Consider the following 14,904-nt stretch of genomic DNA (forward strand, 5'->3'; position numbering starts at 1 on the left):
GGAGGGGGGTTAGGGGTTGGGGGGCAGGGCAGCCATGTCATACACTGAGGAGAAGGGAGGCAGAGAATACAGATTTTTTTAAACTTTTTTATTACACAGTAAAGAATACAACAATACCTGAATCATACTTTAAAGATTCACAGGTTGACAGACCATACATTACAGTCCAACTAAGGAAAAAAGGATAAACAAGAAACCACAGTTCAGACATAGTAGACTTAAAAGCTCAAGAGTATGCTGACAAAAGCATGATGCCTAGACCCCGCCCCCCAGTGTTAGTCTACCATTAACTCGTGGTACATGTCTGAATTAAGTATTGCACAACAACTTTAATTTTTCACAATAATGTCGCAGAACCCAAAATAATATTTAAAAAAATTACTTTAAATCTGCATTTCAACAGTCTCCAATTTTTTTCTGTCCCTTGAGGAATTCGGACAATATGGAGTCGCTTTCTTTCCCTAAGTATTCCAGACGTAGGCATGCTTTGCATAAGTAAACCAGCCTTGAAATTTTTAAATCCCCAAGACATGCACCTACACATAAAAAAAAAAAAAAAGTTAAGAAAAAAAAATTTAAAAGACAGGTGGCCCTGTCACACACAGTCTCATGACAGAGAAAAAGAGAAAGAGAAAAGAGTCAGAGACAGAGATAAGAGATAGAGGACGCCCTATTCCTATCAGCGACCACCATTCAATTCTATCCAATGAAGATAACTTTTTTTTTAAATGTGTTATACCTACAAATTATACTCTCACATAGCCTGTATATAAGTGACAAGCAAAAAAGGAAAGTAACAAAAGTTTTCTTTTCTTTCTCTTCTTTAGGTTTATGAGGTCTGCATTGTTACCAAGAAGTGATATGGTTTGCAGCTGTATGAGCTTAACTTTTGGTATCCTGGTTCTTTTGTGCCCATTTGGTTTGACTAGACCAGTTTTTGTTAGCTACTGGTGCAATATACATGCTGTCAGAGGTAGAGTGAGACTTTTTGCCACTGAGGAGAATGTAGCAAAACAGGAGGAGAGGAAGAGGAGGAGGAGGAAGAGGGGAAGGAGGAAGAGGAATCAGAGATAGAGCTCAGAGTTAGGGATTTTTTTTTGTATTTGTTTTCACTCAGGGTGCCCTGAATTAAAAGTAATGAGACGTACTGTACTAATCCTTATTTTACACACTAGTGTTAAGAATAACAGTGCTGTTTCACATACATCACAGCTTCTAGAGATAAAGACGTGTGGGTATGACATACCTCATTTTTGGGATTATTTAACCCTTCGTAGCCTAGAACATATAATAGCTCTATAAGAAAGGACTGTCCAGTGTCACAAGCAGACTAGAAAGCAGAGTGAGGTCAAAGGATTCTGGGAGCACCATGGTAAAATATAACCCATTCGGAGCCTGGTTATGCGCTTTCATTTCACTCTAAGCAGGTGTGCTGGCAGATGGACTTCCAACATGCAGATAGATGTATTTATTTGCTCATCGAAACTTTCTAAACTAAAGAGCCATTAAAAAAAAAAATAACACCACCCAAACAAAATTAAAACCAACTTGTATATGAAAAGAGAGGGGGAAATGCTAAAAAATGTTAGGTTTAAGAGACTTAAAGAGAACCGATTTAGAATTGCCCCTATGCAGGTACTTAAAAACCATTTAAAACTGTATCCAAGGGCGACATTAAAAAAAAACAAAGAAAGAAAAAAGAAAAAAAAAAAAGAAAAACCAAAACAAAGCCAACGGATTGTTTTAGATTTCTAAATAAATGCCTGGTGTGTGTATGTACGTGGAGGAGTGTCTTCCCAGCCTCGAAAACTTTGGTTGTCTACACAGCCTGCAGCACTGCTGACTTTCACTAAAGCACACAACCACATCCTGGGCTACTGTTTTCAAAACTAACAAGTAGTTCTGGTCTGGACCCTGGACAACGAAGGGTTAATGGATTCACACTATACCTTGCTGAACATGTTTAACCTGCTGATCATTTGGAAAGTAGTACTGGTGCTTTTCAAAATTCCGATTTTGGTCCATCAGATCAGTCTTTGGCTGACTTCCCTTTTTGTAAGAATACTGTATAACCTGGCATTCAGCAGTGTTAAAGCTGTCAGTCTACACCTCAGCATTTGGAGCTCTAATGATTTATCTTTTTTTTTTTTTTTGTAAAATTAGAAATACTTAAACAACCTTACAGCAATATGCATGCACTGTCTTTTTTTTTTTAAGTAGGATATCTTGTTATTTTATTTTTTAAAAAAGTCCCTAATAATGATTTTTCCAAAAAAAAAAAAAAAAAAGGAAAGGAAAATTCCACTACTACTCTATGCTACAGCTAAACTTGGTGAAATGGCTCTAGCATATTTAAAAGAGTTTGCTCAAAAAAAAAAAAAAAGCATGCCTAGGGAGTCATCGTGACAGTGCAAAATACATTTATGTACATCCCTCTTACAAAAACACCAATATGTTAGCATTCCGTGAAGCATGCTGGTTTTCAGGAAAAAAAATCCTATAAGAGAGAAATAGCAGCTCCGAAAGATAGCCTTTTTTCTTTTCTTTTCTTGAGGACAACCAAAAAAAGAGTCTTTTTTTTTTCCTTTTTTTTTTTTTTCCGAACTACTAGAGAAGTATCACTAATACATACAGATATAAAAGCAGCATAGAAAGATACAGGTTTCTCACCAACTAGGAATAAAGAGACTAAATGTGGGCATATGGTTAAACTACAATGCATCTTCACATTTGTCCAACACATTTACAAGAAAAACACCATTGGGAAACCTCACAGGACAGAAGTGTTTTAACACCAAGAGAACTACTAGTTTTTAATTAAAAATCCAAACAGGGTGGGGTTGAAAAAATTTGGAAAGGGGCTGGAGCTGGAGCCACCATTTTTTTTAAAATTAGTTTTCAATATAAAATGAATGAGCTGGAATAGACCCAATGTCTTACTCTATGGAACCTTGCAAAAGTGAAGAAACGTTGAAGGGTTATTTAGGGCAGCTGGCTGATGTCAAAGCTGCCAGAATGCTAATTAACTGCAGGCTGAGTCTCTTACTTCTGTGTGTGTGCGCGCGCGCGCGTGTGTGTGTGTGTGTATATATATACATATATATATATACATATATATATATATATGTATATATATATAAAGGAGCCTTTTGTACTATGGCATTTTTTTTCTTGCTGCTGTATTTATACATCCCACTGCAAATCATCTTTCATTTTTCATTCTGTTGACCTGGATATTATTATTTCTTTTCAGAAACAGGAAAAAAAAAAACGAACATCTGTGTCTCCTTCCAATATGCTACACATCTGTGCGTTTTGTAGCGGGTCTTCAAAGTTCAGTTAGCAACCCACGGACGCCATTCATCTTCTTGTTAAAATGTCTACCGCTGTAGCCAATGCTCATGCCCTTGAGGGTTTTCCTCTTTTTTTCTCCATTATTGTATATAAAGAACATTGTGACTTTTAATATTAGCATTTTTGCTTTCAACAGCAATTAGCAATCTCTTGGTTTGCTGTTTGGTAAAGCATCGGTTAATGAGGTCACCTAGTTTAAAATCCCAGCTACTGGAAAATAACAGGGAGGAGGTCAAATCTATCATTTTGTGTTATATTCTCTGCTCTCTTTTCAGTTCTCTAAGGAAAAGATATCTTTGTTATCCACAATAAGTCATTACGACCCGTTACTGGCCCTCTGTTTTACTACTGCCTCAAGATACAGTTAGGTTCTCTCTTGCTGAAGTACTGAAATAGGATAGTTCATCTATAAACAAACAAAAAAACAACTTTGAGCATCTGAGGATGAGGAATTGGTTTCGTGTTGGTTGTGTTCTTTCCTCTGACAGTTCTGAGTTCCCGTCTAGCGAGGGGTTGTCTCTATGGTAGAAGGGGTCCCCGGGGTGGTCGACCTCGGGGTGGCTGCTGGTGGTGTGTCCATGGGGCTCCCGGCCCCGCTGTTGGGCGTGACGGAGGAGCTGACCGCGGGCGTGTCCCCCTGCTGCTGGGCCTGCAGGGTCTGTCCACAGATGTGGTGGTGCTTCTCCCAGTCTTTGTGCTGGCAAAATGAGCCACAGTACCGGGCCGTGTTACAGCCGCTGCACGTTTCACTCGCTTTGCGGCCGCAATTCCAGCAACTCTACAGGAAAAAGGCAGAAGAAAGCAAAACCCTCAATTAACACCTCGTCCGGGCCACGGTCGGACACAATAGGTGAGGCCGCATGACCGGCTCATTCTCAAGAACTTTATGGGAAGAATGCGACTCCTGGGGCCGTGTGTATGTGTACACACTGAACACACAGAAGATGAGGGTTTCGGTGTGATCGCCCCAACTTTCCTACCAATGACTATTCTAACAAACTGGCTGCAGCTCCTTTCTGTGTTTACTCTCAATCCCTTCCCTTCACGTTTGGCTCTCTTCACATTGAAGCTCTCTGTTCACCTATGCTAACAATCGCTGGATCTGCACTGTGTCCCCTTCCAATACCTACAGCACCGTGGTCAGACACAAATATGCCACTCCTGGCAGAAGCTCCTTCCCTCTAGATACTAACAGGGATCACGAAGGACCTATGAGGACCGTATATTAAATTCAGAGAAGCATCATGCCGCAGAGGACTGTATTCTCCGCTCCATCACGGACCAACAAGAGTGAGGCAAGGCCCTGAACCTCTCCGTGGCTTAGTTCTTCCCACTGCACTCGCTCACTCAGTGTACCTGACAAGCACACAGGAGGACAAGCCGAAAACAAGCTCCTTCCCTTCAGCAACCTGGAGGACAGGATCCTTGGCTGACAGCCTCGAAGCGCCCAGAAGTGAGCTTGCTATACAGCAGATGCTCCATAAACATCAGTCCGAGGACTCAACCAGACTGCACCGAACTGGCCTTGGCAAAGCGGAAATACTAAAACCGAGGAGACAGTGGTTCTCTTTGCATACAATGCTTCCCAGCGGCTGGGCTCCTCTGCAACTCTGAGTCGTTAGAGAAGTACAGGGAACTAACACTTGGTGAGTCCACTCCCAATCTCTGGAGCTGCTTTACAAGAGCTGACTTGAGAAGAGCAGAAATCTCTAAGATAAACACATCATGAATCGGGGCACAGACCCACCAGAGACAGAAAAGCACGTGGATGGGAGAGACCGTCGGGAACAAAGCAGGGACGGCGCCAGCAGGGGCCCTTGCAGGAAATGGCGGGACCTCCAGAAGCCAACTTTAAACGTCCGTGGTTCCTTTGACAAAACCACTCCCAGTGCGAAATGCTATACCAAGTGAGCTCAGCATTGTGCCGTTAATCTTTTTTATTCTTTATCTTCCTTGGTTTTGATGATTTTCTTGCAAAACAAACTTCTGACTATACTACAGTAACCCCAACCCAGCTGACTGGTATGTGGTGGTGTCACGATTAAAATACCTTTTTAAAGGCCCTGATATACGTGGATATTACACATCTCCCCACTGTGTTGCCTGCACTGGTTTTGCTTCCAGCATGCTGGTTGTATGGCCTAAGGCAGACTCATAAATCTACTAAAAACACCCCAGTAGAGTGTCAGTCCATCAGCCTGGTGTGTATGGTTTTACCAATGTCCAAAATACGCAAAGGGGTGTTTAGCAGTCAATCTAATCTTGCTAACAAATAAAGGGGCTCCTACAGGCTTTTAAAGTGCTGGGAGCCTCTACATTCCAGAACTCTTAAAACGTAGAATTCAGCTATACATTCTTATTTCTTTACCATTCAGGAATTAGGCCCAGTAAAAAGGGTGGGGGATTTAAGATCTCACACTATGGTCAGTGGGAGGTGTTTTATTTTTTTATTTATTTTTTTTAAAGATTTTATTTATTTATTTGACAGAGATAAAGACAGCCAGCGAGAGAGGGAACACAAGCAGGGGGAGTGGGAGAGGAAGAAGCAGGCTCCCAGCAGAGGAGCCTGATGTGGGGCTTGATCCCATAACGCCGGGATCACGCCCTGAGCCGAAGGCAGACGCTTAACCGCTGTGCCACCCAGGCGCCCCAGTGGAAGGTGTTTTAAAAAAGTGAACATAGCTGAGGAAATTTAGAAACTTGGTTTGTATGTTAATGTCTTAAATAAAAATGGAATTAAAGCAATTTTTTTTCTACTTTGATGTAATTTATCCAGGAAAATATTTCAAGAGATGTGTACGTCTGGATCAGAGGCTTCTACCATAACTTAGAAGCCCTTCTCCATCAAAATTAATTCAATCACGATATGTGCATAATGGTCCTAACAAAGCCATGAACAACGTGAGCATGGCCCATCCTTCAGAGTCGTGAGGTATGATGTTCGGCACCCAGAGTGAAGTTTACTTCCTTGAGGTTTAGGCATTTAGAATAATGCCAGCTGGATCCTGGAACAAACTGAGCAAATAAGCAAAATTCCTAAATTATATCAGAAAATCCCAATTAGAGAACAGAGACCTGGACCCAAAACAATATTTTAAGGAAATTAAACATCTAATCTGAGTCAAGTGGCTTCTTTAGGAAATAGCCTGGTGTGAGTCTTATCCTTTTTCTGGCAGAGGCACGGTTTGGCAGACACAAGGGTGGTAACTGCCCAGCACTTCAGATTGAAATCAGATGTAGGCAACCTTCTCAATTTAAGCTGATTAAACACACAGACTAAACCAGGTAATTACAAATGCATGTGCCGGGGAGTGGAAAGAAGGGACAGAATGGGAACTTCTTTATTTTTTAAAGTGTTTTCAAAGATGGGAACAATTTTATAAATAAAAAAGTGGAATGATGCCAAATATAGAAACAGATGTTTTGGATCATGAAGCTGCTGGGAATTGAGATTTCTTGCCTAGCATCACCGGGTTCTGACCCAGGATTCAAGAGCTCTGGCTAGTTTCACCTCTAGTTCCATTCCGAAGTTGTTCAATTCCATTCATTTACCACCCACCCCCGGGACAAAAACAACCTTCAGCTGTAGGAAAGTACAACAAAGAGCAATTCAAATGAGCTAGTGGGGGGTGGGGGAAGCTACATATTTTTATTGCTCTTAACATTGCACTGCAATAAATGTGCAGGGGAACTTCAACGCAAGTGTTCCATTAACAAAAAAACTCCAAAGTGCATATTCCTTTTGAAAAGCTCATTAGAAAACAGACAATGCAATTTCTATTAATACATTTCTCTTGTGTGGCTCTAGCGAATTTCCTGTTGGCTCATCCATACTCGCAAGACTGATGCCTGACCAGGGGCACTCGGTCACTCAACCGTCACTGACCAGGGGCACTCGGTCACTCAACCGTCACACTTCTGGGAGAGCGGAATGTGTAGAGTCTTGTGAGAACCCTAATTTGGATTATTTGAAATTTCTAAGCTTTCTGCTGTTTACAAAGGTGGAAAGTGCAAACTGTGTATAATACCCAGGGGTGTATCAACAATGGTTTAATCTAATTTTACATTTTTCAATTTATGCTTTTTATAGTCAGACTAGTATTTCCTGGTAGTTGTTTGTTCATTTCTTTCTTCCTTCCCTTCCCTTCTTCCCTTCCTTCCTTTCTCCCATCCATCCATCTAACCGTCCATCATATAACTGAGCTCCCCTCTCAGTCCTCTAGAGAATGATGCTGGCAACTGAATTACTGTGACATGTAGAAGGCTCAAGAATACCATTTCATAGCAAATTTCATCCCCCCAATTCATGGCACTTTATAGTCTTCCCTTATTTGTGCTGTTATTATTCCCTTTTTGGCATAAAGAATGTTTCCCCTGATCTGAAAAATGGGAGTCAGCCACTGACCAAAGTTAGGCTGTGACTCAGGTAAAGACTATGAGGTTTGCTAAATGTGCTAATCCTGTAGATGGAAAGGGAAATGAACTGAAGCTTTGAAATGCCAAAGCTGTGTGTCCCAGATTGTTGCTACTTTGTTTCATACCAGCATTTTCCTCATCCCTAAGAACAAAATTGTTTCTTTCTTCCTATTTTAGGTACACTGAGAATGGTCTTTCATAGCCCTACCTGGAAAATAATATCCTTTCTGGTTCTTACTGCTGGAAATTCTTTTTCCAAAAAATGAAACATTTTCTCCTGATTGCTTTAAGTTTCTCCAGGTCTATACTCACCTACAATTCCCCAGAAAAACTCTTGCATGCAAATGATGCTCAATGAATAAAATCGGATGATTACAATGAAAACACCCAAAACGTAAAGAACTCTACAACACACGGTCTTAAATTCACCTTACACTGGCATTGCACTGTACATTCTGCAGCTTAGGAAACTGAGGCCCAAAGAATAAGTAACTTTTACAGTAAATGACTTGCCTAAAGTCACGCAGATATGAAACTACAGAGCCAAGGTTTGATTCACCCAGGCCTTTGGACTGCAAATCAAACACATTCCCCAAAGTACCACACTCTGTCCACTTCGGATATTTCTTAGAGCCTGTTTTGGCAGGAATAGGTGAGAAGGGTGCCTCACTCCTGAAAGCAGACAGAGGTTGGCACAGAAAGCTGGAGCACCAAAGACAAGGTATCATGGTATGCAATGGAAATGGCTTCCGATGTTGAGTGGCTTCAGCTGGCCTGTCTTGGGTTTCACTTCCAACTCTATCACTTAGTGGCCTCAGAAGCACGAGCGAGGTACTTAAACCCTCAAGCGACAGTACCTACAACACGGGAATGATATCACTGCATGGCTGTTCAGGATGATGTCTGCGCTAACCACAGTGCCTGATGTTCAGAAGTCCTGAATAAAATGGCACTGGCTGGAAGAAAACAAGACCATCTCAATCCTTGCAGGGCACGATCTTTAGAATTAGAAAGCTGTGGCCCCATGCCTCCCGCACAGGCACTGACAGCTGCGTAGAAAACACATCAGCTTACTTCCCCTTCCACTTCATCAGTGACCACTTACTCTGTACCCTCACTGTCCTCAGACCCTCAAAAGAGTCGCCATTACTCACCATTTCCCCGTTCCTCCTTTCTTTATTCCCCTTGTTGAAATTCCCTCTAACCTTTTTGTTGAGATACTCATATTGTGTTGTTACACTGTAACCTCTTTCTTCTGTTTGTTCGTTTCCCTCTAAATATTTGTCAGGAAGGGGAAGCTGGCATAAAGAGAAGAAAATCTTTCCCTTCCTACGCTCTCCCTTGTCAGCCCTTCTCATTGTTTCAACTACCCGCTGTAACAAAACGACACTTCAACCTGTTTCTCCAGCCCTTCTTTCTTTCCTGAGCTACTTCCTGGAACCCCATCCACCACGATGCTCCTGTCACCCAAGTCAGTATTCCCTAAACCTCTCTGGGGTGGTCCACTTTGGTCGCTGGCAACACTCAACGTTCAAGACTTTGTCATCTGATTAGAAATTCCTCTTTCTTTGGCTCCGGCAATGACTCGGTGCCAATCCCCACAGATCTCGTCTCCACAGTCTCTCCTCCCAGATTTCCAAGCCCACATTTATTATGCAACTTCCTTCCATGCCCTTCCTGGTAGAATAGCTTCTTAACTGGCTTTCCATTTCTCTCTTTTATACACTGCTCTGTTGGAAGGTGACTTGGTTATAAAATACTTCTACTCATCTCCCTCTCACAACAGCCTTACAAACTGAGACACATAAACATTACCCTGGCTTTACAGATATGAAAACCAAAGTTCAAGACGTGAGTCACTCTAGACCATTCCAGGTCCAGTTCTCCATCCACTGTATCAAGAACATCTATGGATGCAAACGCCTGGCTTTTAATATGGAACAACAACAAAAAATCTTATTGTAACATTATCACAGCTTATGCTCTGAGAGCTCCAAATTGTTCTGGGGATCGATGGGTCTGACAGGATCATGGGGGCCTTCTAGGAACCATGATGCGAGACTCCTGGGCTGTCACTGTGGTAACTAATTCTACAGAGTCCATGGGGGGCAGGGGTTCCATTAATTCTAGAAGTTGTAAAGAAGATGAACCTCCCAGAATGACTTGCTCACACTGTCAGGGTTTATCAGGTTCTGGAAATATAGAGTTTAAAGATGTGATCAGTGTTTCTCTCTAAATGCAACAAAAATGTCCAACTCAATGTAAACTGTGTGGTTCTGCACCTATATAGGAATAATAAATAAAGGCCATTTTAATCTAGAGGGGTGGATAACAATTTGATGGCTTACAACTCAGAAGTATTAACAGTACAATTATTTACTCTTCTTTCTCTACCCACTTCCAGTCATTCGCTTCGATCCCCCAAGCCAGAACTGGTTACGGATCTCAAAGAAGACTTGTCACCAAGTTCTTTGAAAATAGGCCCAATCTGACAATGTTCATTGGGAAAATAACTATACATGGATGGGAACCAGATATGAATATGAAAAAATAAAAAAACTGCTGAAGACGGCCAGATTCAGCAAATTTCTTTTTTTTTTATTTATGCGTATGCTGGCAGTATATTCTAGGTGCAATACGTTGATACGCTGTAAAAGAGAGGGAGAGAAAGCACAGAAAATATAATATTTTTTAAAAGATTTTATTTATTTATTTGAGAGAGAGAGAGAAAAAGCACGAGCAGGGGGAGGGGCAGAGACAGAAGCAGACTCCCCGCTGAGCAGGGAGCCCGATGCGGGGCCCGATCCATCCCAGGACCCTGGGACCATGACCTGAGCTTAACCAACTGAGCCACCCAGGAGTCCCCAGAAAGTATCACATTGCTTAGATGTCTGCCCCAAGCTCAGCATCATTCTACTATAATAACAATTACTAGTCTATAAATCCACGTAAATTTAGAGATCTAGGTAGGAATAATTTGAAGGAAGTCCAATGAGGAAATAGATACGTTAATATCCAACTGGGGAAAAAAAATTCCCCTACCGTCACATGGCTATTAAGAAGGTGGCCTGAGAGTCTGGGTTGCGGGCCGGCTCACATTTACTGCTGAGACCCTGAGCAGAGGCCTAACCTCCCAAGACTCAGCTTTCCTAAGCTGCAAAGGAGGACAAGAGCAACGTCTGTCTCCAGTACCCGACTCACAGGAAGAGTAAGTGCGCTAAAGCACAGAGAGTACAAAAAGCAGTTTCTACCACACCTGGTAGAGTTGAACATTCACCGTAGGTCTGCCGGTTTCACTCAGGCCAAACAAACTTCCTGCCACCCCAACTAACCACGCTGAGCGTGGATTTCTGCCTGCCTGGGACAGCCTGGTGTATAGGACTGGCCCGTCCTGGCGAGAGCACCCCCTTTTCCTCTGAGAAGAGTCCCTACCTGGATGATAAACCACATGCCCCCCCTACAAATAATACTTGTGCCTGTTCATTCCTAACTCTACACTTTGCTCCTGCTCTTCTCCCCAGTTCAAGATTTTCAACTCTTGTCTCCTCCTTCTGGAATTTTCCCATTCTTTACTGCCTACTTTTCAGAACCACTGATTTTCCAAAGCAGAATGGGCGTTAGTAGGTCCATTTTACATGTGTGAAAACAGGTAGAAAGAAGAAGGCTAAATTCAGAAATCACAGAAGTATTCCGGGGCATCGGCCATTAATACAAACAGCTCAGAAGAAACTCAGTCTAGAGATCTGGCCTTCTGAGGGTGAAGCTCAGATTCCTTCTTGAAGTCCCTATGAAGGGGAGAATAATATTTTGTACATTTATATTATCTACATATGCATTTTTGTAGATTCAGATTAGATCATGTATGATCTAAATAAGAGATGGGTACACGTTTATGATAGGAGGTGGCTTCAAACTAAGGGAGAGAAGGGAGAAAAAGATTTGTTTCAGTCAGAAAAGCTTAGTGTATTTTGTGATGCAGGCCTGTGGGAAATATGAGCAGATAATGATGCCTTGCATTACAGCTCTCAAAACACCTTAAAATATGGGTGTAAAAAAAAAATCTTCAAAACCTTGTGTGTCAACTATGCTTCAATAAAAAAGAAAAACAAACAGACAAAAAACTTCCAAACACCCCTGTGAGGCAAGCAAATAACATCTCATTCCTTAAGAAGAAATAAAGGCTCACAGGAGTGAAATGATTTGCCCCAGGACACTTGATACGGTAACTGAGCTGAAGCCAGGATTCAGGTCCTCCTCTTGGATTCCTTCTACCCCATACACCTGCCTCAGCGCTTTGCTAGCAAAAGATGACCATCGAATCGCCTGAGCATGGCCTTTACGTGGTGTGGCCATATAATGTATCATACAAACCAGAACACTTGAGAATAAAAGGTACCACTCAGTAATAACTTGGGACAAGAGTGATAAACCAGGACTGTGTCACTCAAACTGGGAGGTACGGTCCCCCCGTAACCCACCTTTGTATACTACTATCCTGATTTCCACATTAAACAGCACAGACTATTTAAGACTTTGTGCTATTTACCCCTTCCGATTCACAGAGGCGATCTGTCCAACTGGATTCAGTAAGTGATTTGAGTTTCTTAAAAATTTTTTTTTTAAAGATTTTATTTATTTGACAGAGATAGAGACAGCCAGCGAGAGAGGGAACACAAGCAGGGGGAGTGGGAGAGGAAGAAGCAGGCTCATAGCAGAGGAGCCTGATGTGGGGCTCAATCCCATAACGCTGGGATCACGCCCTGAGCCGAAGGCAGACGCTTAACCGCTGTGCCACCCAGGCGCCCCTTAAAATGTTTTAACTTGTGTTGTTTATGCACAAAAACATAGGTTACCTCTTCTACCAACCGCCACCCCCCCCAACAAAGAAAAACACACACCATGAGCAGATCAAAGCCAGTGACAATGTTTCTGAAGATTGTTCAACTAAGATCACCTGATGCGTATATCCCAAACCCCTCTTCTGGACGCCCTCTTTTTCCTTGACAGCCAATCCGTCATGAAATCCTGCCCATTTTTTATCTCATGGGGTCCCCGCCAACACAGACAATTTTCTCCACCCCCAGTGCCACTATCAACCATCTTTGTCCCCATCTGTCTCCTGAAAGACTGGTCCTTCCTTTGAGTTTCCTCTGATCTGTCTCCACGCTGCAGCCGGAGTGATCCTTCCTGAACACTCAGCAGCCACACCACCCTCCTGTTCTCAAAGCCTGGCATAGCTTCTTTGTCCACCTTTTCTCTTCCTCCTGCACAGAGGCGCTGACATGTCCCTGCCCAAGGACACAGTGATGAAGCAATGGGGGTGGAGTGAGAGGGAGAGCAGCTGCTGACCAGTTCCTGATTATCCTTAAGTATCAGATGAAATGAAACTTAATTTCTGGAAGCTTTCACACTAAACCTGTTAAGACTCTTCTAATTTAGTGATTTGCCTCCTCTAATGAACTGTACTCTACACGAAAGCAGAGGTATTTTCAGTGCCTAGCATCCTCCCCGACAGAGAATAAAAGCTCAAAACTTTGTTACTGAAAGAATAAACGAATACATGGATAGGAGTAATTGAGAATTGTACGTATTGAATCACAAACTGCCCTGGGCAGGTCACAAACGGACCTTTTTTTTTTTTTAAGGAATGCCCATTAATTTCTTAGTATAGTTTTAAAATGAATGGTTCCTACATTTAATGGGAATATTTTTTTCAACCAATTACTATGGCAGCCAAACCTCCTATGTATTTTTCTAAGAAAACAAAGAATAATTTATCAAATTCCTACAGCACAGTACTAGGTGGGTCTTATTTGGGGTTAAGTGGCTAAAATTCAAGAAAACCCCCTGAAACAGAAGAGTTCGGAGAGTGCCTGGACTCTCTTCTCTGCACAGCAGCTGGGCCAAGCAGTCCTGGCCTAAGAGATGCCCACCCTAGGGCCAACCATGGAGAAGGCTGGAATAGGGAGGTATATCCTAGCCCAAGGAAGCCAAAGTTGTCCTGGTTCTGTGCCGGAGGGGCCCAGGGAGCTTTCTAGACTTGAGGTGATTTGCAAGCATCACTGCTGGGGTGACTTTTATCAGGTCATTTCTATGAAAAGGCGTCAATTCCTTAGTGTGAGGAAAGAGCAGACTAAAGAAAAATAATGTGTTGGATTCAAAGTTTTGTTCTCATTCATAAATTAAAAGTAAAGCATTCCTGCGGGAGAATATACTTTTTATATCTAAATTTATAGATAAATTTGGGCAAAAGACAGAGCTGACTAAACCTACTACCACCAGGCACTCAGACTATTCCCAGACCTCGTCATTCCTCAGAAGAAGCAGCAACATTAACTTAGGGCTAGTGGATTAACTTCTCTGTCAAGTCCTTGGTCAAACCACTTTTATAGTATTTGTGTACAGACTTATCCAAGTCCAGAGGAGTCTCCGCTTCCAATGAAATCTCTCTTCCACCTTTTGCTCTCCTACTCTCGGGAAAATGTTTACGTTGCTTTTGAAGAAAAGAAACTCAATTATTGAGGGGATCAAGCCCCTCACCCTGACTCTAAATCTTAAAAGAGGTACTGCAGTTTAAAGAAAAGTAAGAAATCAGACTTAAGTTGCCTCTCAGATTATCTGCATCCAAAAATGACAATAATGATCCTTACTTCTATAATGCTAAATACTAGTGTCAAGACCATGTATTTTTCTGGATAGATGTCCAGGAATAAAGGTACAAAGCTTTTAGCTACTGAAGGAATACAGCATGCTATTTCCCAGATACAAAGACTTAGTTCTCAATTTCTTCTTAAACACTCATCTTTAGAATTTAGTGGCCTACAAAATAGTGTTACCATACATAACAGCCCTAAAGTGTTCTGTGGAAGTGGTAATGTTTTAGCACAACTACTGTGCTTCATTACTAACTTAAATGGAGCAGGACAAATTCTCTCCGAAGGATGTTAATAGAAATTTATTTTAAAACACACAAAACGAGGTCCTTAAATATCTTAGCCACAAGATGCCAATAAAATTGAATTTATGTCTAGCTTAATTTGACAATGGAAAAGTCAGCAGTTAAAGAGTAGATAAACTTCTCTTTGTCCCTCTTTTCCTGAGAAACTTTCAAATGTTGAAAATCAATTCCTTTTG

The 14,904-nt window shown here is 41.9% G+C and overlaps 1 protein-coding gene across 6 annotated transcripts in view; it reads right to left on the reverse strand.

Moving 5' to 3' along the window:
- Positions 1–73: 73 nt before the first annotated feature.
- The window catches only part of RUNX1T1 (RUNX1 partner transcriptional co-repressor 1), a 132,612-nt gene continuing 117,781 nt past the window's right edge, over positions 74–14,904 (reverse strand). For 5 of the 6 annotated variants that reach the window (XM_019796851.2, XM_019796850.2, XM_034668296.1 and 2 more), the window contains one exon: positions 3,857–4,132. In XM_019796851.2, coding sequence (XP_019652410.1) covers positions 3,857–4,132 — 276 coding nt within the window. Of the gene's footprint in view, positions 4,133–14,904 lie in introns of all 6 variants that reach the window. The other variant, XM_034668295.1, reaches the window with a different exon arrangement.

Source organism: Ailuropoda melanoleuca, chromosome 9, assembly GCF_002007445.2.
Source record: "Ailuropoda melanoleuca isolate Jingjing chromosome 9, ASM200744v2, whole genome shotgun sequence".
NCBI lineage: Eukaryota > Metazoa > Chordata > Mammalia > Carnivora > Ursidae > Ailuropoda > Ailuropoda melanoleuca.